This window comes from Lissotriton vulgaris, unplaced genomic scaffold (assembly GCF_964263255.1).
Source record: "Lissotriton vulgaris unplaced genomic scaffold, aLisVul1.2 SCAFFOLD_472, whole genome shotgun sequence".
Classification (NCBI taxonomy): Eukaryota; Metazoa; Chordata; class Amphibia; order Caudata; family Salamandridae; genus Lissotriton; species Lissotriton vulgaris.
This window is the reverse complement of record NW_028241918.1, coordinates 537877-565783: the sequence shown is the minus strand read 5'-3', so window position 1 is coordinate 565783 and position 27907 is coordinate 537877. Positions and strand designations below refer to the sequence as shown.

Below are 27907 nucleotides of genomic sequence, written 5' to 3'. Positions count from 1 at the left end.
TGCAGTGATTGAAGGTGCTTGCGCATACTAGCATTGCCACAGGAGTATTTTTTGTCTCTGCCTTAAATAAATCGAGGCTGAATTTAATGCTGTCTGTAGTATAGATCCAAACCTGAATTCAAATTGTGAACCCTACTGTCCGCAGCGTACATGGAAGGCAGTAGTTAGCACAGTTATAGAAGCATGCTTTTTTCACTTATTTTAACAAAATCTGAATACATACAGTATAATTGTCTCTGCATTAAGTAAATCAAGGCTGAATTCCCTACTGTCTGTAGTGTAGATGCAAAGCTGATTTCAAGTTGTAAACCCTGCTGTCCACAGTGCAGATCTTAGGCTGGACTGCATCATGTGTAATCACGATTGAAATAACAGATGAAACATGTATGGAATACATTGTCGAAATATGTATGTTTCAGGGACATTATAGTTCAAATTGTGACCTGTGCTGTCTGCAGTGTAGACTGTCATTAAGTGTGCCTTTGCAATTGCAGCGTGCATTTTATTATTCAACTAAGTCTATAAGTGATATAAAAGAAGTTTTTGAAGGAAGCATACTAAAGGGGTATTGTATAGGTTTGATAGGTGTTATACTTAGTTTGGTATCGTACTCTGAAAAAAACGAATTAACAGTGTATTTAATTGTGAGCTCTGATGACTGCAGTATAGGCAGGAGGCAGCAGTTAGCAAGAGTCCAAGGCCACGTGGGGTTGATTAGAGCTGCACAGTATTGGTAATTTAGCATGTGTGTAGCCAGTGATGATAAGTGGTGCACTGAATTAGTGACACCTAAACCCCTTCCATGCTCATGACGGAACGGTTCCGTCATGAGCGTCAGTTGGCCTGTGCTCATGACGGAACTGTTCCGTCATGGTTCCATAGGTTCTTTAGAACCTTCAGCACCGCAGCGGAATTCGCGCAGCGCTGAAGGGGTTAATTCAAGCATGTACAGAAATGTCCAACAGCACTAGCCAATGCCAATAGTGAACAGCAATCACACAACTTAAGGGCCTTACTGGAGGGCAAATGTCTATACATTGGGTACAGAGTTATAAGTAACATTATTGGCCGGTTCTAAAGACAGTAGTGCCAATATAAAAGGAATGCAGCTGTTGTTTCAACCCTTCTTCGCCAGTGCTTTGACTCTCAACACAAGGCAGTTGTGTATTGGAACAGTTGAGGTTAAGGAAGAGTCTGGCAGCTGCGTTTTTGATAGTCTACAGTCTCTCGTGAATTGCTTGGGAATTTGTCTGTAAAGGGAGTTCCCATAGCCCAGTCTGCTTGCGATGAAGGCTTGGCTGACAGTCTTTCTGGTGTTAACTGGTAGGTGCTTGTAGGTGTTTCTCAGCATCCTTAAAGTGTGAAGCAGGATGCGGTGCCTCCGTTGACCTGGGAGGACATGTCCAGTTTGGTGTCAATGATGATGCCAAGGTTTTTTGTTTGTGGGCTGGGGATGTATTTGAGATCTATTGGCAACCAGGTGGAGTCCAACAGTGAGGGATCTTTTCCGAAGATCAAAACTTTGGTCTTAGCGGTGGTCAAATTAAGACAATTGAAATTCATCCAGGTGGTCACTTCAGTCATGCAGGTGGTGAAGTTGTTCCTTGTGCTGTGTAATTTGTCTCCTAGAGACAGTATCAATGGCGTGTCATCGGCGTGTCATCGGATGCTGATATATGCACAGATGATGTCGGCCAGTGGGGTCATGTAGATGTTGAACAGAATGGTGCTGAGAGAGGATCCTTGAGGTAAACTGATGATGAGTTCCTGGGCTTCTGAAGAGTATGGCCCCACAATGACTGTTTATCCTTTTCGAGTAAGGAATGTGCATATACATTGGTGGGTTGGTGGGTTGGTCATTGGATATCAGTCTTGTGTAGTCATCTGATCTGGATGGGGGTGGGAGACTGTGTCAAAGGCCAATGAGAAGTCCAGTAAGCTGAGGGCACTGTTTCACACCTGTTTAGGATCATCCTGATGTTGTCTGCTGCTGTGATGAGGGCTGGCTCTGTGCTGTGGCTGGGTCTAAATCTCAATTGTATGTTGTAGAGGAGTTGGTGGTTGCCGAGGTGGTCAGTGAGGGGGTTGTTAATAGCTTTTTTTATGACCATAGACGAGTATAATAATAGGACAATTGATCGCTATTTTGCAAGCTTGGCTGGGTCTGCTGAGGGTTTCTTTGGGAAAATGTTGACCGCTACATGCTTCCAGGCTTCTGGGAATGTAGCTGTGTCGATGGAGTTGTTGAGGATGAAGGTGAGGGCTTTGTTGATGGAGGCGACTCCTTTCTTGAAGATGTGTTGGGGGCAAGGGTCTGACATGAACCTGGAGTCGATGGTGTTCGTGATTGTGGAAGTTTTGTCTGTGTTGACGGTGTTCCATGTAGTTAAGGTGTGTTCTTCATCTAAGGACAGAAGGCTGTCTACAAGGTTGCTGAGGTCAGTTTGAGGATCGAAGCTGTCATATATGACTGTGATTTTGCTGCTGACAAAGCCTAAGAGATTATTGAACAGTTTTTGAGATAGAGTAATGTTGCTGACAATAGCTGCTGGTGTGGTAATGTCCTTACTAATCAAGATTTAGTTGCTGCTGTTGCAGCTGGCATCGATGCTGCTTTGATGAGGTCTGCTAGCTTGTTGTTTTCCAAGATTTGTTGGTGGTATCACCACCTGTGTGCCTGTGTCCCTGTACTCGATGCCACCGCCGCAAGTTCGAGGCCCCTCTGCCTTGACTGTGTTCTCACTGCTTTTGTTGTGTACCGTCTTTTTTGTTCTGTTAATTTACCGGGGTACTGTTTTGCCCTCTGTGCCCCTTTTTAGGTTTTGCCTATGCAGCGCGCATGCGCTGCTTAGGAAAGAGACCTTTAGTAATGGGCAGAGCTTTCCAGTCAAAAACGTGCACGCGTTGTATTGCTTCCAATGGCAACGCGTGCACATATGGCGATTCCCTTGCGGGAACAAGCGGCCCGCAAGTGAATCGCGCAGGCCCCCTCCTCTCTCCCCTCCCCCTGCTGCCGCGCGAGCTTGTGCTTCACTTAATTGTCCCAGACCCTATGACTTTAAGAAGGTCAGCTCCATTACAGCTTCCCCTTCCTAGCATCACCTCGAAGAAATGCTGGCAAGGGGAGAAAGGCATACTATACTGCTCGTTATCTCCAGCTGTAGGTGATAGAAGTCTAAAATGCTGAGGCTTGGAATGCGCCAGGGGTTCCAATGAGTGCGAGATGTCGAGAAGAGATCAAACTCGTGACACGGAAGGTCGTTTCCAGTTAAATGTATTGGCAACACACACGGAAGGTCGTTTCCAGTTAAATGTATTTACAACACATCAAAGTACAAAATACACAATGATAACGACCACTGCTATTGAAAGTGATCTTTAGTCATTAAGTTATTGGTGACGCGCACAGTCACGTGACTCAGAATACGCGGCGAAGCAATGAAAACCCTGCCTCTTAGTATAACAACATTATTGGAATTTCGAAACAAAGTGCTTCATATGAGAATGTATGTTTTTGCACACTGTATTCCCTGCAGATTACTGAAAAATGCAACTTGCTTCTCCAGGGAGGCACATCTGGAATATCTCAGCCAGCCATTTAGCCCAAGCATAGAGGCGCTTACAAAAAAGCTTTTTTTTTAATATATCCACCATGTTTTACCTTCTTAAAAGTCCACGCTTTTTCTAAAATATTGGTTTAATGATTTGTGGAAGAACTGTGACTCACGTGTCACAGAGGTCTGCTAATTGGACACTTTTACCATGGAAAGCTTCGACACTCAAAATCACAGAATGCACCAGCAAGCCCTGCACCGCTGCGCTGTGTGTAAAGTTTCCAGTTGATACTCTATTCGCACAGCTGTTATCACCAAAAAAAAACCTCAGGCACAGAAAAGGCACCATGGGAGCCTGTGCAGCATCGCTTGGTCACCAAATTGTTCCAGAGATAGCCCGGAGTGTACTTCACTTCTGCTAAATCGGCGGACGGAAACATGTCGAGCCAGGCTTTGTCACCGAGTTGTTCCTGAGATAGCCCAGAGAATACAGACGCAACACAAATATGTTCTAAAGACAATGCGTATGTCATTGATGTTTTGAACACCAGAAAATAACAAAATATCTCTTTCAAAAGTGAGTGCCGGGAAAGTTAAGTCATCCCAGCAAGCCTATACACTAATGCTAGAAACCCAGAAAGAATACATCGGACGCAAAGTATGGGAGAATCTCAAAGCTGCCGGACTGTACTCAATAACAAGACTTTGTGGGAGATTGAGAACAGGCCCTTCTTCTTAAACTATGAGATGGCAAAGTTTCTGTCACAAAGCAGTGCAGATAGGTGGGAAGAGCACTTTAGAAAGGTCTTTGACCCCGGTAATCGATTTTAGGTGGGTGGTGAGGGAGGATATTAGAGCTGTTCTCTCTTTGTCTTACTCTATTAAAACAGATGAGGTTTTTCAAGCTATTAATAAAATATCTGCTGCTAAGGCCCAGGGACTGGATGGTGTCTCTATTGATATTTTTAAATCTGACTTGGGCTATGGGGCCTATAGTGACTAACATACATCGAAATATCATTACAGGGCCATTACTGGATTCTTGTAAAGATACTATCATTGTTCCAATCTTCAGAAAGGGAGCTAAACAACAAATCTCCAGTTGCTGTTCCATTTCTTTGCTCGATTCCATGTAAAAAAAAATGCATTGCCATAGCCAATAGGTCAAGCCTTTGGGACCTTATAAGTGTTTAGTTATCCAGCACAATATCCTTGGGGCAACAACATCAAGTGTTGCATGGCTAAACACTTATAAGGTTCCAAAGGCGAGACCTATTGGCTATGCCAATGCTTGTTCTGCCTTTCATTTGTGTCCCTTGCATCTTGGGCCCTTGCCTTATGTGCCCCTGCTTTTCGCCCATTTTTTCCGCCGCTGCGTCCCCTGCGGCCCCGCTGCCCTGCTCACCCGTTCGTCCCGCTCCCGCCTCCCAGCTGCTCCTCCCTCCCAACTCCCCTTATTATCGTGGCCGCTGCACTGTGAGAGACCCGTGACCCTGTTCTCAGGCAGGTCGCTCCCCCACGCCGCACAGCACCACCTGTGTGCCAGTGTCCCTGTACTCGCTGCCACTGCTGCTGCCCTAAGTTTGAGGCCCCTTTGTAGCGACTGTGTTCTCACTGATTTTGTTGTGTACCATCTTTTTTTGTTCTGTTAATTTACTGTGGTACTGCGTTTCCCTCTGTGCCCCTTGTATCTTGTGCTCTTGCCTTCTGTGCCCCTCCCGGCTCTTCGTCCATTTTTCCCACCTCTGCGTCCCTGCCCCCCTGCTCGCCCATTCGTCCCGCTCCAGCCTCCCAGCTGCTTCTCCCTCCCAACTCACCTTATTATGGCTGCCGCTGTGCGGCGAGGAAAGCGACCCCTGACCCTGTTCCCAGGCAGGTCGCTCCCCCACGCCGCCCAGCACCACCTGTCCCTGTACTCACTGCCACCATCGCTGCCATAAGTTCGAGGCCCCTCTGCCTCGACTGCATTCTCACTGCTTTGTTGTGTACCGTCTTTTTTGTACTGTTAACTTACTGTGGTACTGTTATGCCCTCTGTGCCCCTTTTTGCCTTGCCTTTGTGCCCCTTACATCTCGTGCCCTTGCCTTCTGTGCCCCTGTTCTTCGCCCGTTTTTCCCGCCACTGCGTCCCCTGCGGCACCGCCCCCCCCTGCTCGTCCATTCGTCCTGCTCCCGCCTCTCAGCTGCTCCTCCCTCTGAACTCCCCTTATTATGGCGGCCGCGTCGCTGGCGCGCCGCTAGCGTGCCAAAAGCAAGCTTGTCTGTGCCTGTCCGTGCCTGGACTGTGCCCAGCGCCAGACCCCCTGGCCCCTGCGAACGCCATGAGACCCAACACCGCTATGAAGCCAACCCCCTCCATGCACTCAACGATAGCTGATCACACACCTGCTTCCGGGCTACCCCGAAGCGGACCCATGGACCCTTCTCCTACCGGAACTGCGGCTACACCAACCTCCAAACCGCCAACATGCCCACCTGGGTAGGATGCAACAGAATCTGATGCCTTCTACTCAACACCTGCTCCACCCGCAAACACGCCATCGAACTCTGGGACCTACACGACTCTACCTCCCCAGACGTCACCTTCCTGACGGAGGCCTGGATGAACCCCTCCTCCACACCCGACATCGCCATAGCCATCCCCGACTGCTACAAGATCACCCACACCAACGGAACAGGAGGAGGAATCGCCCACAGAAACACCCTCAGAATCTCGACCAGCACAAACGACACGCCTATCACCGCCAAACACCAGCCCTTCCAGATCCACACCACCCTAACACCATCCTCAGAGAAACCCTCATCTACAGACCACCCGGTCCCCAGACGCAGTTCAGCAACTCCATCGCTGACTTCGTCAGCACGCACGCCCTTGCATCCACGGATTACATCCTCCTCGCAGACCTGAACTTCCACCTCGAGAACACCAACAACAGAAACTCCACCACCCTGCTCGACAACCTCACCAACCTCGGACTCAACCAGCTCGTCACGACTCCCACCCACTCCGCAGACACACGCTCGACCCCATCTTCTCCGCCAGCAACCATGTCACCTTCAGCCACACCGCAGAACTCCACTGGACCGACCACCGCTGCGTCCACTTCACCTTCAAGAAGCCTACCACACACCACGGCACACAATGGGCCCCTCACCGCAGCTGGGGCAAAGTCACCGAAGACCAGCTAGTCACCACCCTCGCCCAAAACCCACCAACGGACACTACCGACACCAACTCTGCCGCCCTCAACCTCAGGCTATGGATCAACGACTGTGCCCCGATCCAGAAACCCTCGAATAGACGCACCAACAGAAAAGCATTCTGGTTCACTGCCGACCTCCGGCAGGCCTGCCTTTGGCTAAAGAAGAAGTGGCACCACGAACAGATACCGGACAGCAACACATCCTACAAGAGCGCCATCCGCAGACACCACCAACTCATCCGAACCGCTAAAAGGTCCTCCTTCAAAGAGAGCATTGACAACAACGCACACAACAGCAAAGAGCTCTTCAACATTGTGAAGGAACTCTTCAGCCCCAGCTCCAACTCCAACAACATCCCCCAACGCAAGACCTCTGCGACTCCCTAGCCACCTTCTTCAACCGCAAGATTGCAGACATCCACGACAGCTTCACCAACCAGGCCCTCCGACAGACACAGACACCTCAGACTCACCGCCCCCCAGCAGCATCGACCCTTTGCTTTCCTGGACCCACGTCAACAACGAAGACACCAAACTCATGAACACCATCCACTTTGGTTCACCATCCGACCCCTACCCGCACCACATCTTCAACAAAGCAAGCTCCACCATCACACCCCATATCCGCAAGATCATCAACAGCTCCTTCGAGACTGCCACCTTCCCGGAGAGCTGGAAGCCCGCCGAGATCAACGCCCTACTCAAGAAACCAAAGGCAGACCCCAAGGACCTCAAGGACTTCTGGCCCATCTCCCTCCTCCTGTTCCCGGCGAAAGTCATCGAGAAGATTGTCAACAGGCAACTGACCTCCTTCCTCGAAAACAACAACATCCTGGACCTGTCCCAATCCGGATTCCGCAGCAACCACAGCACTGAAACAGCCCTTCTCATGGCACCGACAACATCAGGGTCATGATGGACAACGGAGAAACTGTGGCCCTCATCCTCCTAGACCTCTCGGCCGCCTTCGAAACTGTCTGCCACCACACTCTCCTTACACGCCTCCACAACGCAGGGATCCGCAACATGGCATTGGACTGGACCACCTCCTTCCTCACCGGCAGATCCCAGAGTATACGCCTCCCCCATTCTGCTCTAAAGACACCAATATCATCTGCTGCGTACCCCAAGGATCGTCCCTCAGCCCAACACTCTTCAACATCTACATGGCACTGCTCGCCAACATCACCCGATCGCACGACCTCAACATCGTCTCATACGCCAACGACACCCAGCTGATCCTCTCCCTCACCAAGGCTCCCACTAGGCCAAATCCAACCTCCATGAAGGAATGAAGGCCATCGCCTAATGGATGAAGAACAGCCACCTGAAACTGAACTCGGAAAAGACAGAGGTCCTCATCATCGGATCCTCCCCCTCCGCCTGGGATGACTCATGGTGGCCGACCGCACTGGGAGCTGAACAGACGCCCACTAACCACGCACGCAACCTGGGAGTCATCCTGGACTCTGCATTGTCAATGACCCAGCAAGTGAACGCCGTCTCCTCCTCCTGCTTCAACCCTCTCCGCATGCTCCGCAAGATCTACAGATGGATCCCCACCAGTACCAGAAAGACTGTCACCCAGCCCTCGTCAGCAGCAGACTGGATTACGGAAACGCTCTCTACGCAGGAACCCCAGCCAAGCTCCTGATACGAGTATAACGCATACAGAACGCCTACGCACGCCTCATCCTCTACATCCCCCGCCACAGCCACATCACAGCCCACCTGAAAGACCTGCACTGGCTCCCCGTCAACAAGAGGATCACCTTCAAGCTCCTCACCCACGCTCACAAAGCTCTCCACAACAGTGGACCAGCGTACTTCAACGAACGACTCACCTTCTCCACCCCGAACCGCCAGCTTCGCTCTGTTGACCTCGCCACCTTCCCCCGCATCCGTCGAGCGACCGCAGTTGGCAGATCGTTCTCCCATCTCGCCGCAAAAACCTGGAACACCCTCCCATATGCCTACGACAGACCCAGGACTTGCTAGCCTGCAGGAGACTCCTCAAGACCTGGCTGTTCGAGCAGTAAAAGCACCCCCCTCCCGCAGTGCCTTGAGACCCTCACGGGTAAGTAGTGCGCTCTACAAATGTACTGATTGATTGACTGAAGGCGGCATTGCCTGTCTCTTCCTGGCTCATTCTCCACCTCCGTTCCAGTTATTTGCAGTCTGCTTGGTCATTTTGAGTTCTTCTGTATATCAACTGGCCTGAGTTTATGTTCTTACTGTTAGGGTTTTCTTGCAATGAGCAGGATGTCCATGCAGGTGGTGATCCACTCACTGAAGTTCTTTATGTTATTCGGTAGGTCGTGATCAGTCAAGGTGATGGGTTTAGGCTTGTTGATCAAGATGTTGTTGAGTGAGATGAAAAAGGAGTCCAGAATGGGACTGGCGGTGTGGGTGGGGTCAGATGTGTGTTGGGTGAGTCTGAGGTTTCCAAGGCTTTCTAGAAGTTGGAGTCAGTGAGGTCATCTAGGTGAAAGCTGTGGTCTCTTAGGAGGATGTAGACGAACTCCGTGATCTTGTTGGTGAACGTGGTGGGGGGTCCTGGGGGTCTGCAGACCAGGGTGAAGTTGGTTTTGATTTGTAGCTTGAATGTGAGGGGATCCATGTAGTTCATTGTGGTTTCTGCAAGTTGAGATGGTATCCTTGAAGATGATGGCACTTTCCTTCCTGATCCTATGTTAGCGGTCTTGTCTGATGATCATATATCTGGCGGGATGGCTGTGGCGACGTTCCGTGCAGAAGTTGGGGTCAGCCATATCTCTGTGGGGAAAGGGAGGTCTGAGTGGAGCTTTCCAGCAGGTCCCAAACCTCCAGGGCGTGTTTGTTGAGTGAGCGGGTGTTGAGGAGCATGCATGAGAGTGAAAAGTAGGATGTGAGTGTGGGCTGGTTTGAGTCTGGTTGAGCGGGTGGTGTGTTGGGCGCTGTTGGTGTGGGCATGGTCGGTGCTGGAGTATTGAGCCTGGGTAGGGGGGTGCAGGTGAAGTAACAGGAGGTGCAGGTGAACCTCATGTTGAATGTTGTGGCGCAGCAGCAGGGCAGAAAACATCGGCTGGGATTGAGGCTGGGAAAGTGCATCACGGGCCGTGTTGGGTGAGGGAAGACCGTGGTTCTTGGCACAGGGCACAGTCCAGGCACATATGGGCTTGCCTTTGGCACGCCAGCAGTGCATCTGCTCTACGTCCACCATCAGGTAGGTCCTGGAGGGGGGAGGATCACAAGGCGCTGAGGGGTGTAGCTAGGAGTGGTGCACGAAATAGTAGGGGGAAAGGGCAAGCGAGGAACCGAAAAGGGTTTGAAAGTGGACAGAGGCAGGGGACAGCAGGCACAAAGAGCAAAACATTGGCGGAGACAAGGTCACAAACAAGAGAAAAACAGAGAACAGTGATGAAACAAGGGAACCAACAAGAGAAACAGTGAACTAGTGGTAAAACAAGGGCAAAAGCAGGTGAAAAAGCAATGAAAGACAAGGGCACAAAATGAGAGAAAAGCAGTCGTGAAACAGGGCAAAAAAGAGCAGCAGTCGCAAAAGACAGGGCACAGAAGAGAAAGCTGTGGCAAGAGAGAGTAAACAAGAGCGAGAGGGGAGTGAGGTGGGAGCTTCAAGGCACTGGAGCCTTTTTCGAAAGAAACATACTTGCCTGCAGTAGCAGTTGGTGTGCAAGCGGAATGGTGGGGTGGTGTGGGGAGCGACGATGAAGAAAACAGAAAAAACATGGAAAAATAATTTACCACTTCCCTGCCACTCTTCTGCCCCGAGTTCCCGCTGTAGCACAGGCTTTCAGACTCCCCTGAAGACAATTCTAACGATGCTCTCATACTTGAAAGCAGTGTCAGGATGGGCCTGAGTGTCCTGAATTTTCACTCATAGAGTGACCGGGAGACTAGGATTGCTGTCTTCAACCCAGCAAAGCATCTCGTGTTGGAGACAGCTCAGGGCGCATGTCGGTTTGGCCATCCAGAGATGGCTGGCCAAACGGGCATGCGCGATGTTAGCAGTGCACACCACCCCCGCTTGTGACTGCCCTGCGATGAGCCCGCCCTCAAGACTTGGCCCGGCCCTAAGAACTTGAAAAATAAAATTATAATAAACCTGTTTTATTATCGTTTTATTTTTCAAGTTTTGAGGCTGGCAGGGTGGGCGATGCTCCCCTGCATAGTGGAGGGGCCGCCAATGCTTACCTACGGCCAGGGGCCACAGTTTAGTTCTGGGGAAGCAGCTAGCTTTGTACATCTGCTTAATAATGGGTACTGGCAGTGAGGCCTCAGGTGTACGCTGTAGAGAAGACGAGAAATAGAGTGCACGTGGAGGGTTACCACACTTCTGTTGTCTGATGGCTTCTTGTCAGCGTGACACTTTTCCAAATCAGTGACTTTCTTTTACAAATTGTGCTCATCAGGTACTTAGTTCAATTGGCTAACTTGAACCAAGCTACAACTACCAAAATGCAATAATTTGCTCAATATTATAGCCAGGGACCAGTTACGTTATTGGAGGAATCCAGGACTTTAAGAGGGCCGGGTCTCACAGGTGCCGAGCACTGGCAGTTTTTTAAAGGGGCCTCGAAATGGGTCTCCAGCAGGCTCTGTTTTGTGCCCTGGTACTTTTTTCCAGACTGCAGTGACAGACATTTTTTCTCTGGATTTCCCTTCTCATTGTGAAACTGAGGAGCAGCAACATTGTGGTGGTGTCACCTGGGCATTAACCCCTTGGACGAGTGTTTATTTCCTGCGCTGTGCGCGAGAAATAAACGGCTCCCGGTCATCGTGTGCACACGCCCCCTGTGACACATGAAGGCCGGGAGCTAAGAGATATTTTAAAAACCTGTTCTCAATTTGCTGCAGGGACTCTAAATTTGCATGACCTCAAATGCCAGCTCCATACAAAGCAATTGAGGTACATTTGGCTTTGTAAGTTGTCAGCAAATCATTGATAGGGTGCTTTCCTAACTTCCAGGCGAAGTTTATCAAGGTTCCTATGGCTTTGGCAAATCGCAATATTCTAGTATTAATGGCATTGACCCATGATCCCCTGCTTTGGAAAACGATTCCAAGATATGAAAAGTAGTTAACAAATTCAAGTTTTTTATTGTGTATGAAGTTATCATAGCACTTAGCATTAGGCTTGCTACATTTCATAGTAAATGTTTTAGTGATATTTATGTTAAGGTCTAAGCTTAACATATAAGATGCAAAGCTTGACACAATTTTCTGCAGGCCGATCGATGTGTGGGCTAACAGAACCGCATCATCGATGTATAATAATGCTCCAATTGGCAGTTTGCCGATACTAGGTAAATCCTGACCTTCCCTCGATAAGGTGGTGCCCAAACTATTAATATAGAGGGTAAAAAGGAGGGGGGCTAGCACCCACTCCTGCCTTACCCCCTTCCTGAAAGCGAAGTTGTGACTAAGTTCACCTGTTCTCCCTTAGCGGATCCTTGCCCGACCATCTAGAGAAGACTGTTTTAAAAAATTCATAAGTGGCGTTTCCTCCCCCATGGCTTCTAGTATACCCCACAACTTCTGGTGATTAACACTATCGAAGGCCGAGCTCAGATCAACGAAACGCAGATAAAGGCTCACCCTTTTTTTCCCCAGTAAAAGACTTAGCTTTAGGCTCTGTTCCCCTGTACCTAAACCTAGACGGAATCCATAATGTAACTCAGGGCCCACAACTGCAGTCTATTTAAAATAACGCGTCTGGGCACTTTCACTCAGGAGCAGCAACATTGTGGTGGTGTCACCAGTGCATTAAGTGGAAGCTTTTTCAATATTATTTACAAGCCAAAGCTGCTGCTTATTTATCTTTTGCAACTAACAACCATCGACAAAGCCAATAGTCCTGACTTGTTGTAGATATGATGTTACTTGTTGTGTCATATCTGGATGCAATGACAGATTCAGCAAAATACTAGTAGGGCGGCACACTATGCTAAGCACAGATTTTTAGCATACATGTTTTAAACCCCGCCCTCAATTACTTTGGCCACGCCTCTTTCAGACATTCCCCCCCCCCCCCCCCCCCAACAGTTTTTTCAACCCACTTAAAGCCCTGGAGGAATCTCCAACATTGACATTTAAACCAGTCTCATCTTTGAATCAAGACACTGATATATAGGGGGCATAGATTACTTCATGCCATTAGTACACAACTTTTCCAGTTCTCAGTCATATCAGTGCAGTCTGAATGTTGTAGACTCCGTTCGTTTTAATTAAGCTAATTAGACCAAAACACCCAACAACGACATGTAAAAACAAAATCCACGAATTGAAAAATGGTATCCCCGTGCCATGTTGACGTACTCACAATGCACCCTCTCCCGTCATAGTGAAAAAGGCCTTTGGTCAACAAAAGACAAATCTGCCCAGACCGCTTCAAAATAAACCCAGGGCAGTTATAGTCTAATTTAGTGAACGTCAGGCTGGAATGACTTCGCGTGCACTTATGTGCAAGACTGTTAGTTGCTTTAGAGGTTGCGTTTACCTGAAACTCTCTGCTTCCTGACCCCTCCACTTCTTAGAACAGCTCTAACAGGCATTCAAAGCACACACACAACAAAAACCCTGAAAATACCTGCAAGCAAGGGCATGACAAATGTACTAATATCTTAGCAGTCGTTCTTTTGTTTCCATTGCTGTGCATGGAAATAAACAAAGGACGAATAATGCACGGGTACTTTCCTTATTCGATTCAAGTCCTTTTTCGGTTGCCATGATCACATTTGAGGAGTTCAAACATCATTACGCTGCGCACCGGGGAAGATCGAGCGGTATTGGCGATGCAGATTCTCCAAACTTCACACATTGACGGCAAGGGGCTGTCGGATGCCTGCGTCTTAGGAGTTATTTAAGCGTCACACTGCAGGAAAATTGTCCGGAAAGAGTGATAATTAAATTAGAATCTCGCCCAACATAACAGGGCCACGTGAGAGATGTTGGTAAGCAAAGCCACAGGTACTTTGAAGGTGATGTTTGCCTGCAGCGTTTTGTCCAGTTTTGTTAGCTTAGCCTGGAGTGCCTTGTGTAGGGTATTGGGTTCATTTCTGCGATCCTGCGACTACTTCTGGAAACCACACTGGCCTTGCCCGATTGAGTACTGGAATGAATAGGTTCTGGATCCAACACACCGTGATTTAATCAGTCTTGTATATGACAGGGTATTCTGGTTTCCTTGGCGTGCAGGGAGGTATCGTCCTCTGAACCATGAAATTCGATTTGACAGTTGCGTTTCCCCACTGGGAAACGACCCTCAAATGTACTGCCTGTATCCAACTTAGAAATCCACTTCAGAATATTTTGATTATCATAATTAATTTGATAATTTCATGAATTATTAACGTCATTCATGTTGCAGCGTCATTGATGAAGCATGGAATAAGGTGCGAGTAATCCTCCATGCATTTAGGATGCCCTTCGTCAGGGGGTTTGCTCCTTAGAAAGCTCCAAAAGATGCTCAGAATACACTCTAAGAGCGTCCACGGTTGCACGAGACACCTTTTGGAGCTTTCTAAGGAGCAAACCCCCTGACGAAGGGCATCCTAAATGCATGGAGGATTACTCGCACCTTATTCAATGCTTCATCAATGACGCTGCAACATGAATGACGTTAATAATTCATGACATTATCAAATTAATTATGATATTCCAAATAAAAGAATGTATCAAAATATTTTTATTGAAGTTGATTTCTAAGTTGGATAGAGGCGTGGACTACTATATCCAGTTTAAAAAGCCAAAGATGTAATATTGTGGAATCCCTGAAGACATATCGATTTTTTTAAAATTGTGGCCAGTGTGGTGGACTTCTCCAAGAGTATTGTAGCAAGCAATAAAAGCAGCGTCTAAATAACCCAACACAATAGAGCAGCACCCATGGTAAGAGTAGTTTCATTGTATAATGGAAGAGCATGATATACTTTTAACAGCAAGCAACCGTATATTGATAGCAAAAAACACGTCACTAGCAAGCTAGGTGTTATGTTCTTCGACAGTAAAACCAAGACATGGTGTTTATGACTACTTTCTTTAGGTCTGCTACTAACCAAGACCTTTTGATTTTAGCATCTATAATGCTTATTATAGGCACTTTCCGTGACCTCCTTTTCATCCATCGACCTGTTCTGTCATTCAGTGTTCTTCCTTCCTTCAATATAGTTGGTCAACTCACTTCAGCCATTGGTTAAATACCCTGCGAGTGACTGCATTCTTCCCTTTCACTAGAAGCACAGCCACACACAAAGTAGCTGTAATCAGTGCCAGGAACTACTATGGCAATGTGTGCTTTGAGCCCCCAAAAATATTTTTGCCTTATTTTTTTATTTAATAGGGGGGCCTAGACATTTTCAGAACAACGTTCTATTAATAATGAAAAACCATGACAAAACAAGCACTGGCAAAGTCAAGAGGCTGACTAGCAGTGCCAGACAAATTGTCTTTGCCAATGTGTTTTTTTTTCTACTAGGGTCCACGATCCATGCACTTTTTCTCCTAGAGGGCATAACCATTCACATTCTTAGGGGTCAATGGTTTTGTTTCACCGGGAACAAAACACAAAGCCCGATTTTCTGTTTCAAGGAAATATTCTAAATGTGAATTGGCATTTAAGACCAGTGCTTTTCAACTCGTTTGCAAATAGGTTGAGAGTACACCATTTGACCATGTGTTTTCCTAGAACAGTTCTTGAGCGGAGAACCCACACAAACCCATCTTTCTTCCCAGGGCCACTTGTGGCTTCCAGTCCTGACATGCTAGCTGGTAGAGTTTAAACTTGAAGGTCACACTGATAAGCTGAAACTAGTATAATTATGGAAACTAGAGCTCTAAGCCTTAATACTACCAGCCCTTTGCGGTTGAGATTCAGATACTGGCCTGCATTTTTGACAATTTGCTCCAATTGTCAACAAAAATATGCTCTTTCACGACTACCATGTTTGCCAACTGAAACATTTTTATTAAACTGTCTTCACTGGTGCCTGGAGGCTGATGATCTCCCTTCAAAGGAAATTAACCAAGCTTTTATGAGTAGCTAACGTGACATGAAGCAACCACTCGTCCCAGTCTCCCTATCGGCCTATTTGCAGCTAGTGGATTGGCAAGGAGCGTGACCCAGGGAAAGTGACGGCAATGTATTTGTCTAGTGTATCATGTGCTACTGCTGTCTGCCGCCAATTGGTGTCCATGGCTGACACTGTGTGAGGGGGAAAAACATTTTCCGCTGTTGGGCCATCCTTATGACTTCATCTAGTGTTCACTGGGTCAGAGTGTGCCTGTTCACAGAAGGATGCCAGATCCGCTTCGGGTTTATTCGTGAAAGGGGCATAAGACCGTATAACAGTTCACTTTCCTAATGGATGCTTTATGGCTCTTATACATCTCACCAGGTGTATTAGTTAAGCCTTACTTCTTTCGGTAGCGGAGCATTCGATGTGTTGGTGACTCTGGAACAAGACATTCGGATGCAGCTCTTGCCCACTGCTAGTGGGCCACAACTATACCCAAGCCCTGACGGTCCGTGTATCTTGAACTGATGTGATCTTACCTGTTCAGGTACCTTCAAAACTTAGTTACTGTGGATTTTGCAAACATGTATTTAATATAGTTGACAGTTTGCCAACTAGTTGATGAAGTCGGCACAATGACTGCTTGTATCCAGAACCCCCAGCATTGCAGCTGTAATATCTCTATGTATCGCAGGTATCTAGATGACTAGTTATTGGGCTTTGCAAAAATAGTAACACCCCTGGTGGTCTATGCAGCTTCAAAAATCAGTGTGCAGTCTATCATCACTCAGGTAGACTATGATGGAGTGGTAGGTGCAATGAAAACCTGTTTAACGGGTGTGTCCAGTCTTATGGAGGCGACCATGGGTCCTCCTACCACTCGGTTAGGCTCCATTAATTCAACCCATCCGGTTCCTAGCAAAAGCTTCAGAGCCGGCTCAATGTACACTCTTGCTAAGGAAGGTACACAAAAAAAATAGAGTCCTACAAACGTGTTGGTCATACCTTCCTTCTAATAACCCACATGGCACCTCAGGCAGCTTGTGTGCACATCACAATTTACAACTCAATCGAGTACAACTATGTGGTAAGCTTTCGTAATGGTGTTAAAGTCTGGCATGAACTAAAAAGGTTACAACACAGTTACATGCATTCTATAAAATACAGTTTTCTATTTGGGTGTCTCCATGGTGTTATTCAGCAGCGTTCACAATTGTATTAAGGAAAGTTTCGAATTCAGGACAGCCATTGCTCGAATGAACAGGCCAGGCCCAACTTACTTTGGTCAACACTTTGTAATAGTACCGAAACGGTCACTTTGACAGCAGGAGACAGATAACGCACTGTTAGTGGAATCCATACTGTTCTCATAGCTTAATTAAAAAGAAGGCTTCCCATAGGAGAACCAGAGAAGAATGCTACACAACAAAGAAAGTAGAATGTTGTCAAAGATTTATTCAGCAGCAACTCAGTTGTTTAACGTGATAGTAAGATCTAAAATACAAAACATGATCAAATAGAACTTTGATAAAAGAAATGTATGTAGAAATAACCACCAAGTTAATACAGTTGGTACCAGAACTACAAACCTGAACTGAAAAAAAACATTGCCTTAAATTTTGCCGCAACTGTTTAGGTGAATATTAATACATATTTTACTATAAAGATTTGTTAAAGATATTATAGATAGGTCAGCAATAGTTTGTATACATATTTTCATAGCCATTCACACCCTGGGCATTTGCTAATTATGAAAAATAAAGGTCTTAAATACAAATATCTGTAAAACAAAGAAGTAGAAAATGTCATCCCAAGCAAAGGTATCCCAGTCACGGGCTCATGCCCGTGGTTCAGTTTTGAGGCAGTATTGAGGTCTAGGCAGAATCAGTTATGATCCAGCCAAGGTTGTGTAGTTGAACAGTCTGTTGGAAGTCATGCAGTTCACCAAGTATATTGTATACTGAATAGTCCAATGCTGCCAGCATGTCATGATGCACGACAAGCTGGCTCCGCCATAGCGAGTCCCATATAAGACACCTGCAACGATACGCCACAGACAAGCCCCTTAAAGACTACTTAGTCCAAGGTCCTCAAAGGGCCTCTACACACAAGAGTTCCTCAGCTGTTCAAGCTTCTGTTTCAGCTGTTCGCTTTTTCTCCTCAACTGTTCTTTCTCTGCAATCAGTCTTTGTTCATCTGCCTGAATAGTCAGTGTGTACTCTGTGGCCTTCTTCAAGATCACCACTTTTGGTGCCTTTTCATTGTCCGCCACCTCTGGTATCTGGTCACGCAGTGCGAAGAAGCTCATCTTGAGCTCGTTCCGCCTTTGGCGCTCTAGGACATTGTGAGTCCTCCTCTTGTCGTTCTCTTCAGAGTCTGATGTCCTAGGACTTGTGCACTTCCGGTTGTTGGTGATGGGCTTGAGCACTCTGCTGCTGTGGTCAGTCTTTACTCTTTTGGCAGAGGGGTAGTCCGTTTTAGAGGAAGCTGTCCGCGTCAAGGGGGGCGCAGCGTAATCGTGTTGGTGAATTGGGCCATGGGGCGCTGCGTAGTTGTGCTGCTGGATCGAGACATGGCACCGCTTGAGAACGAGAGTGTTTTGCTGGGAACGAGATTCAGGCTTCCTGCTTGTAGGTTGCCTTTTTTCAATTGTGACAACATCAATCTCTTCCTCGTCCTCTTCATCATCTTCGTCGTCGTCATCCTGTTCTTCTTCTGTGAAGAGACAAAGAAAACTATGTTAATGAGGGACAGCAAATTGCCAGGCAAAGCTCAAGAACCCCACAATAGCAGTACATATTTCCATTTCAATCAGAGGCATGCTTAAAGCTCTCATGAGGTCTTAAAAAGTGGAGGCTATTCGGTCGGGCGACTGAACCCGTACCACTAGGGCAAGGTCATGCTTCTGTGCAACTGAAGGAGAGGGCGACCATCCCTGCAATAAAGTAGAAGAAAAGGCCATGGCAAATCCTAAATCTGCACAAGCCACACATAAAACTGCCTATTGTGCTCCAGAAACCAGCCCAGTGTCTGGCCACATTCCACAATGGCCAGTAAGCCTGGTGACGGTGCCACGATCAAGTTCACAGCAGATTTTGACAAAACAATGACTCGAGAACTATAACTCTTGGTGAAAGGAACTGAAGGGTCTGAACTTTCCCAGGACATGAAGTGATGCTTTCGCTCTTTCTACAACCTGGTCAGTGGTACAGCTTTCGCGTATGCAGCTCTCCTCTCAGGGCTGCCAGGGGAAGAAAGGGTTTCCTTGCACCACTAACTACCACCCTAGGTTAGAAAGCGCTCGCAAGGAGTGCAGCAATCCCCACTCACAAAGTTATGGCCAAACCGGAGATGGTCAGTGTGGTATCTGGCCTAAGTAAGCATAGCCAACCAGGCACTGGTTAGTCTTTTGAAAAGCAGTATCTACCACCCAGCCAAGGCACCCAACAGTACCAAAGATTCATCTGCAATGGGCACCCAACAGTACCAAAGATTCATCTGCAATGGGCACCCAACAGTACCAAAGATTCATCTGCAATGAGGTAGGCATCACCCTTTTTTTCTGCTAGGAAGCCCAGAAGACTGGACTACAAGGCCTATGTTACAGAATACAAATCCCATCCTCATACATTTCTTCTTTTCCTAACCACTCTTAAGTCAGTGTCATGTTACTGTGGCTTGTAACAATTCATTCAGAAAAGGGCTAGGGAAAAATTACTTTTAGAGTTTCATTAAAAAAAAACCATTTAAGTGGGTTATACAGTGAATTTCTTGCACTAGATGCGAAAATTTCACAAGCGAAATAAAAAGTAAGCAGCAAAACCTACTAGGGCGAGTCTAGCTGCAGAAGTGGTCAAAACTCAGTACGGTTGAGATATGTAACGCCTGGTCATTTACTTTTTTTTTTTAAATCAAACACCTGTCAGGGTAAATGCACATCCGTGGTGAAGGAGAGTGGGATGTGAATGTTGCACAGTCGCCATATATGGAGGAGAGTTAGCTGTGCCCCTTGGAAGGAATGGATTGGTGAAGGAAGGAATAGATTCAAATGGAAGGAAGAGCTTTCCGAGGACTGAGTCCAAAAATAGGTTGGACAACTGGGAGGTGCCCTGTGGGGATCATGTTTGGAGCATGGGCAGAGGAGGGTGGCATGGCACTGCCTAGGTCAGCAGTGGCAGGTGCTGTGCCAAATTTAAGAAGCCAAGAGTGCAGAGTTGAAAAATCCGGAGCGGGGATGGTGGATATGCTAGTAAGGATTGGTGGGTAGTGAAGTCCCCCAGAGAACCTTGGTAGCGTGTCTCGATTAGGTGGTGTGTGTAGATGGGTAGGGTGTATTGAGGGCACGCTGAAGAACAGTTTTTTTTGTTTAAACTTTGGCAGTCTGAGCGCGGAGGGCGCGTTAGCGGCTGAGCTCACCTGAGTCGCTGCTGCTGGTGGCCGGAGGGGTATCCATGCAGCTGGGCAGCTCCACGCTCGGGCTGGGTGGACTGGCCTTCGGCAGGCTCTCGGTCAGCGGGTACGGGAAGACCACCGAGGGGTCGATGCAGGCGGGCCCCAGGTCCGGCAGGTAGGGCATGGTGGCAGGCGGCGGGCCTACGGCGCCCTGCTCCTTGCGGGCCGCCTGGTAGTTGGCCAGTTTCTCGGACACCGCCTTCTCCAGCTTGGCGCTGGCCGAGAAGCTGCTCCACATGCAGTCCTTGAGGACGATGGACTTGAAAGCCTCGTCGTCCAGCTCGCAGATGAAGCTCTGGTTGATCATGTCGCTGTCCAGGAACTCTGTGACCATCTCCAGCTGGTCGGCCGAGGAAGGGTAGAGGCCGCCGCCCAGGCTGGAGCGGCGGCTGGGCGAGAGCGGCGGGGTGGGCAGCAGCTCGAACTTCTTCCAGATGTCCTCTGAGGGCGCAGGGGGCTGCAGCTGGCCCTGCGGTAGGGCGCCGTACAGCTGCACGTCGTCGTCGTCCTCGTAGATGAAGTAGGGCTGGATCGAGTCGTACTCGCAGTCGTAGCCGCGGCTCGGGACACTGGCGTTGGATGGCATGGCGCCTAGAGGAGAGAGGACACTACAGTTAGACCGACTGGCTCACCAGGAATGCAGTGCGCAGCGCGAGAACCACAACATCCCACAAGCATTCTAAGTCAGGGCTGCCTGTCCTATCTGTGCAAAGACTCCCCTGAGGCAGTGCGCAGTGTGCACCTGGACCCACGCCACCAAGGTGACTGGGCCACTTCTGTTTATTCACCCAAGCATGCTGGGACTCGCAGAATTATAGCATGGAGGAGCCTGGAACTACACATCCCAGGGTGCGTGGTGCCGCAAGGTCTCACTCATGACATGTTGGAAGCACATAGTATTGTCAGGGGACCCTTGCGGCAGGCTGTTTTGGGGGTGAGAGACGACCCCCCCCCCCCCCCCCCAAGCAAGACAACAGGTGCACAAAGGAGTAAAAGAGGCAATGGTAGGGTTGCGAGAATAACTAGTTGGATGAACCTTAAATGTAACACTCGGAAAGACAGCTACCCTGTCATGTAATACAAGTCACCACTCTTACATGTATACATACCCCCGTCCCTCACATGCACGGCCAGTCTTCGAGAACCGACTGCAACATTTCTAGGGCCATTAAATATTAAAGCATAGGGCTCCGGCGCACTCCCCTGCCAACCAACGTTCACATTAACAATATAAGAGCAAAATAAACTTCTAATTCGGGCAACAGCACTTAACAGATGTTGTGCGCCTGGGACCTTACTGTACACACATGATGCACCATATTTGCAGAAGGCAGGCGCACACAATCGCAAATGCATGTTTTAAAAAAGTCTTAGGGGACTGTGACAGTTATAGGCGCTTAGATCTATAAAGCAGGCAAGCAGCGCTCCATAAAGAGCCATTCACTGCCTCCCTGGCAGCACAAAGCAAGCAGACAGCCGGCGACGAGAGGGTTAGGACACGCCCGATCTTACATACAAGGAGGGAGGAGGAAGTGAGAGTTGCCGGTGCATTTATGTGACAGGCACTTAAGTGCAGAGCAATGCGGCTCCGCTCCGGGGCTTTAAAAAAGGGCGGGCAGGACAGTGACAGCTGCAGAGGAATTTAGAGTGGGAGTGGGTGTCTGAGCAAGAAACCATTGGCGGACGCTGCACGTCGGCACCACAGACCTGCAACCATGCACTCAAGCCTCGCTAACAAGTATCTGGCCTCCCGCTGCAGCTCACCCTGCTGCAACCAGCCGCAAATACCTCAGTACCACACCTAGCTACCAACAGTTGAGTACTCCTCCCTAACGCTGCACCACACCTCAGCTCTTCACTGCAGTGCCCCAGCACTGCCCAGCCCCAGCATGCATTCACCACTTATCAATTCACGCCCTCCGCGTGACCCTGAAGGACAGCTGCAAAGTGTGAGGAGGGCGGTGTGGCGACCACCACCACACGCCATCGGCAAACCCTGCAGCTGCCCCGTGTGTCACAGGAGCGGAGACGGAGAGGTGGTGGCTGCGCACTACCGACACCGGACCCGAGCACAGGCACCGCCATGGGAACCTGGTGCACAGGTGTGCGTCCTGAAGAGCAGTGCAGCCACGAGCTGTCTGCAACAACTGGGTGCACATTGTAATACGACGCATAAGACCCAAGCAGAACCTGTGAACCTGGACAGACAACTACATTATCCAGCTAGTTTAATTACTTCCGTCCTACCACAACTAAAACAATTAAGAAGCGGGTTAAACGCAGCGGCGACATCCGTGCTGTTTACTCTAAAGAAGGGGGTTAGTTTGCAATAATTTACTAGTACCCCACGTCACTGAGCTCGGGATAGCCCTGGCCACTGCCTAGCACTCCAACGTGGGCAAAAGCACCGCAATACGAGGAACAACCACCTATGGAGCCAGCAGGTCGCCCACTGTGGTCTCTCCAGCCCCCCAGTGCTCATCCTCCCAGCCCCCTGCACTGGCATGCAGTCACACTGGCGAGGTACCGAGCCCGCCTCAGGAAAGAACTCGGGAGCCACCCTGTGCTTCCAAGAAAGCTGCAGCGTCTGACAGCAGCAGGCGGGAGGGGCGAGGGTGGGGAGCGGCGCCCGCACCATACAACGCCGGGCTCATTACCCAACCCTGACTGCACTCCGGGCTGCGTTCAGCGGCTGCAAGTTTAACAGCAAGAAGAGGGACTCTACTGGGCTGGCTGAGCCAGACCCATAGAAACATCTGCCCACCTCGTCAGGGTATACACACTGTCTGCCCACCTCCGCGAGAGAATGTGCACCGATAGATGGTGGCACGGGCACCTCTCCGGGATATAATAAAGTGCACCAATACAAGGTGCCAAGCGGTGAATGGCACATCACCTCCGACTGAAGGGCTCGCACCAGTCCCAAGGCACGGAGCGAGTAAAAACTCAAAGTACCCAAACCATTGTCTGCCATATCTTCCAACACACGTACAGTGGCACTGCCCACTACTCCCTGGAGAGACAGCGCCAGACAGAGCAGAGTGGCACACTTGCCGGTCACGTCTCCAAGGATACAAAAAATGAGAACAGTAAAGGATAGTGTTGTGTGGCACTGCGTGCCATGTCTCATAAGCAGAACAAAGCCGGGTGGTCTAGTCTAGAAAATGGCCAGAGACGCAGCGAGTGGCAAAGCCGGCTGGCACACAAATCTCCAGACAGACTCAAGTCCTACAGTCAGTTTGACAACACATGTAAAGAGGGCAGGCAGGCGCTGTGTACAAACGCCGGCTGAAGAGCAGGTCGTACCGGCTTAATCCCTGTGCGTCAGCGGCAGTGGGAGGCACAGGCTCCCCGGCTGGATGCAGAATCCTTCCCAAGAAAAGACGGGAGGCACAAATCCACAGATCCCAGGGGTGGGCGAGGGTCTCCGGAGCAGTGGGTCCACGGGGAGGGTCGTCAGCAGCGAGCAGAGCTCCTCCGCGGGCAGCAGACACTCCGTCTGCAGGGGGCTGGTGGCGCTCCCCTTTATAGCCTCAGCCCAGAGATCCTCCTACATTTTCCCGCCAAAGCTTGCGGGTCGGGCCAGGCGAGATGGGCGGAGCCGGGAGCGCCGGGCCGCCCACTAGCGGAAGAGGGGGGCAGGGCTCGCCACACAGGCAGGCCCCCGGCACACAGGCAGGGCCCGCGCAGGGTGTCCTTGCAGGCAGTAGTAAATCTTTAACCCATTCATGACTCGGCAGCGCGGCGGAAGTAAACATAGTAAAACTCTAGAGAGCGGAGCCGGCTCTCCGTGCACCATCACCTCGGCAGGGGCGGTTTACACCCGGCAGGGCGGGCGAGCGCCCGGTCCTAGAGCGGAACCTGGCGCAGGACAGTGGCCAGGATTGCCCCCACCCGTCGTACAGCCAGGGTCGCACTCGTACCCCCAGGAGACCATGACGCATCCTCGAAGTTCTCTTTTCCGCAGCAGAACTCGGTCTCTTTCTCCCCTCAGGAGAGTCGCACCCGACTCTGGCACCCACCGGAGCGGGCACACAACCCGCCTTTACACACCACCTTGAGCTGAGCAGGTGGCACCCCGAGAGTTTCAGCTGACGCACCATGTAAACAAACCAGAGCAAAGGGGGAGGGGTTGTCACACACAAGAGATGCCAATACCAAGAGGCTGTGGTAGCATATCAAGGCTGAGCCTGACGGTACTCAGGGAGAGCACCGACCTCACCAGTAAGAATCCTACCACGCAGAAGCAAGCCCTGTAATTGAACATACTCACAGCAGCAAAGCATGTACGCTTCCCATAGACGCGGCAAACACGCCACTCTTAACAGGACGACAGCCAAAACAGGCAGTCTTCCGAATCTATTCAGGAGAAACTAAAAGGGACATTCACGCCCCTACTCATAACTACCCGACCACTGAGTAAATACTAGTCTAATACACATGCTCCCTGCAAAGAAGCATTCTAGCAAAGCTATCCTGTGAGAAGGCAAGTAATAGCAAAGTTGCTCCTTGGGACACCAATAACTCCAACATACATAATGCATGGGAAATCAAGAAACCTGGACACCCCACATTTAGGGTGAAAGGGGTGGCACCAAACCTAAGCACTGGGGGAGAGCAGGTTGCTCTGCAACCTACCCCTCTAGAAACCAAACAGTCAAGTAATCGCTGGGGAAAGAAAACAGGCCAATAAACAAATCTATAGAGGAAAAAGACAGCCCAGCAAATCCATCCCAAGATAAACAAAATAGTCCAAAAAATCTGTGTCCGTGGAAATAAGACATATCTACCCTATGACAAAGCAAGCAGACAAAACCATCGATCCTTGGGTGAACCAAGAGAGTAATGAAAGCAATAGTCCAATGACCTACTACACAAAAGATAAAGTGAGCACTCAAGCCTACCAAAAGTAAGCGTAGGTTGATTTACCTCTCTGGAGAGTAAGAAAACAAGCGCCCCTCCACCAAATCCCTTGTGTTGGAAGTAAAGCAGCGTAACCCACCGTGGTAAGTCCTGGACCATAAAGGCTGTCGTCGTATGAATTAAGCTGAATACAGTAGCCCTATGCTTTATTGCCAAGCCCTTTTGGCGCTATCGAGTTCATGCCCAGGTCTCGAATGTTAGATAGAATCCGTCTGTGCTTAAACGGTCGAAAGGACTTGCTGAGAAGCCAACGTCTCGCCTGAAAACTCTGCTCGGATGCTGGGTTTTGGAAGAACCTGTCTGAGCGAGATTTACTGCTGGAGAGATAGAAAGCATGCCGTGTACGCGACACACCCCTGCACCGGATTCTTAAATGTTAAGTCGGCGAAGAGGAAAGTAGCATAGCTTGCTGCCCGGAGCCTCAGTGGGTGAGTGCAGCATTTGCATGAACAGGCAGAGGTGCACCCGCGAAAGCGGGTGATCGGCTTCAAATCATGCCTGCAGCAGGTACTAGCGCACACAGGCAAACTGCATACCAGGTGTACCGGTGAAAGTAAGAGTGGGAAAGACGCGCTGGTGAAATAGCGGGGCACTACAGGCAGCGTGCACAGGAATGCGGGCTCATTACAGGCAGTGTATCGGAGAAAGCGAGTTGCACGACCCGCACAGGGGAAAACGGGCTCACTGCCAGCAGCTCGCACAGGTGAAAGCGGGATCACTACAGCCAGCTTGCACTGGTGACTGCTGTTTAACTGCAATCAGCATGCATAGGTGAATGAGGACTCAGTGGTGACAACGGCTCGCTACATACAGGCAGTGTGTACCAGTGAAAGCGAGAGTTACAAACCCGCACAGGCGAAAACGGGCTCACTGCCAGCAGCTCGCACAGGTGAAAGCGGTTTAACTGTAAGCAGCGTGCACAGGTGAATGAGGACTCAGTGGTGACAGAAGACTCACTGCATACAGGCAGTGTGTACCAGTGAAAGCGAGAGTTCCAAACCGGCACAGGTGAAAGCGGGCTCACTACAGGCAGTGTGTATCGGTGAAAGCGAGAGTTCCAAACCGGCACAGATGAAAGCGGGCTCACTACAGGCAGTGTGTACTGGTGAAAGCGTGCTGACCCCAAGCACAGGTGGCAGCAAGAGTTGCAAACCCGCACAGGTGAAAGCGGGCTCACTACAGGCAGTGTGTACTGGTCAAAGCGTGCTGACTCCAGGCACAGGTGGCAGTGAGAGTTGCAAACCCGCACAGGTGAAAGCGGGCTCACTACAGGCAGTGTGTACTGGTGAAAGCGAGAGTTGAAAACCCGCACAGGTGAAAGCGGGCTCACTACAGGCAGTGTGTACTGGTGAAAGCGAGAGTTGAAAACCCGCACAGGTGAAAGCGGGTTCACTACAGGCAGTGTGTACTGGTGAAAGCGTGCTGACCCCAGGCACCTTGCACAGGTAGCAGCCAGAGTTGCAAACCCGCACAGGTGAAAGCGGGATCACTACAGGCAGTGTGTACTGGTCAAAGCGTGCCGACTCCAGGCACCGTGCACAGGTGGCAGTGAGAGTTGCAAACCCGCACAGGTGAAAGCGGGTTCACTACAAGCAGTGTGTGCCGGTGAAAGCGTTCTGATTTCAGGCACCGCGCACAGGTGACAGCGGCGCGAGCTGAGAAGCGCTCAGCTGGGTGCGCTGATTCATGCTTTCCGGTGGCCGCGCGCTCTCTGCAGCATTCCTGCTGCCGGGGGTGGGCGCGGCCCTGCAGGGGGGGTGGGGGTTTACCTCTCCGAGAGGACCTCGGCATCAAGACTGGGTGCTCGCCGCCCTGCTCGGGCTACAAGTCCGGTTTAACTTCACTGCCCAGTGCTACATTAAAAGACAAGCGCCGCACGGATCCCTGCCCCCACTTCCATGCCCACCCTTCAGAGAGACACATTCTTTGAGGCCATTTGTGGAGAGCATGTGCTAATCACTTTACACGCGTCCCCCGCCCACCAGGGCAGGGAGGAAGGGGGGCGGCGAGGTGGCAATTGTCCCCTTGCCAGGATTTACCTTAAAATGAGAGGCCCACTCTTAGTCACACCCGCAGTGGATAGATTTTACCTAGACTAGGCTTTAACTCTAGCATTTGATTCCATGTGATCCTGGGCACAGCACTCCATACCAGAACCTTGAAAAAAAGGTGAATGTAAAAAAAAGGGTCTCCCTTGGTAGACCGAATAATGTCCTTCGGATCTCTCGGTGAACAATCAGGGGTTATGTGGTGCCTCGTTAAGTTAAAGTGCCCCTCGTTAGAGCCTTTTAATGTTTTCAAGTATGCATTCACCATCAACATTTAAAACACCGTCCTCCTTCCTGAACTTGGGGGGGAGGGGCAGGGGGATATATCCTTCCAGTCACGCGCACTGGAGGAAAAAATGAGGGTTGAGAAACCTGCATAAATGGCCCCATTTCTTGTGTAATCAACTCTGGCTTAGTATCTAACCCGAGGCATCTCTAGCGATGAGCCAGGTGAACCACAGCTGTGCACTATTGATTCATGACGGGAGCGACACCGGGTGGAAAAAAAGCAGACACCGCACCTCGAAACATTAAAGCGCCCAACTACATTTCATTGCACAGCACCAATTCTATGAGCCACTACACTCGTAGGTTGCACCACCACTTGAATCTGTGGCCAACGCGTACCCTGTCCCCTACAGAAAATCACTTCTATTGACACCACCGTTTTTAACTAATAATGTACTGCAGCTGCCTCAATCCCATGCTCGTCTA

The 27907-nt window shown here is 49.6% G+C and overlaps 1 protein-coding gene across 1 annotated transcript; it reads right to left on the bottom strand.

The window, feature by feature from the left end:
* Window positions 1-17206: 17206 nt before the first annotated feature.
* Window positions 17207-23723, bottom strand: LOC147669139 (myc proto-oncogene protein-like). Its single transcript, XM_086948198.1, has 3 exons — window positions 23529-23723; window positions 20187-20813; window positions 17207-18485 (listed from the first exon to the last, which is right to left on the bottom strand). The coding sequence occupies exons 2-3, from the start codon at window positions 20806-20808 to the stop codon at window positions 17872-17874; spliced, it is 1236 nt and encodes a 411-aa protein (XP_086804324.1). The 5' UTR covers window positions 20809-20813; window positions 23529-23723; the 3' UTR covers window positions 17207-17871.
* Window positions 23724-27907: the final 4184 nt, after the last annotated feature.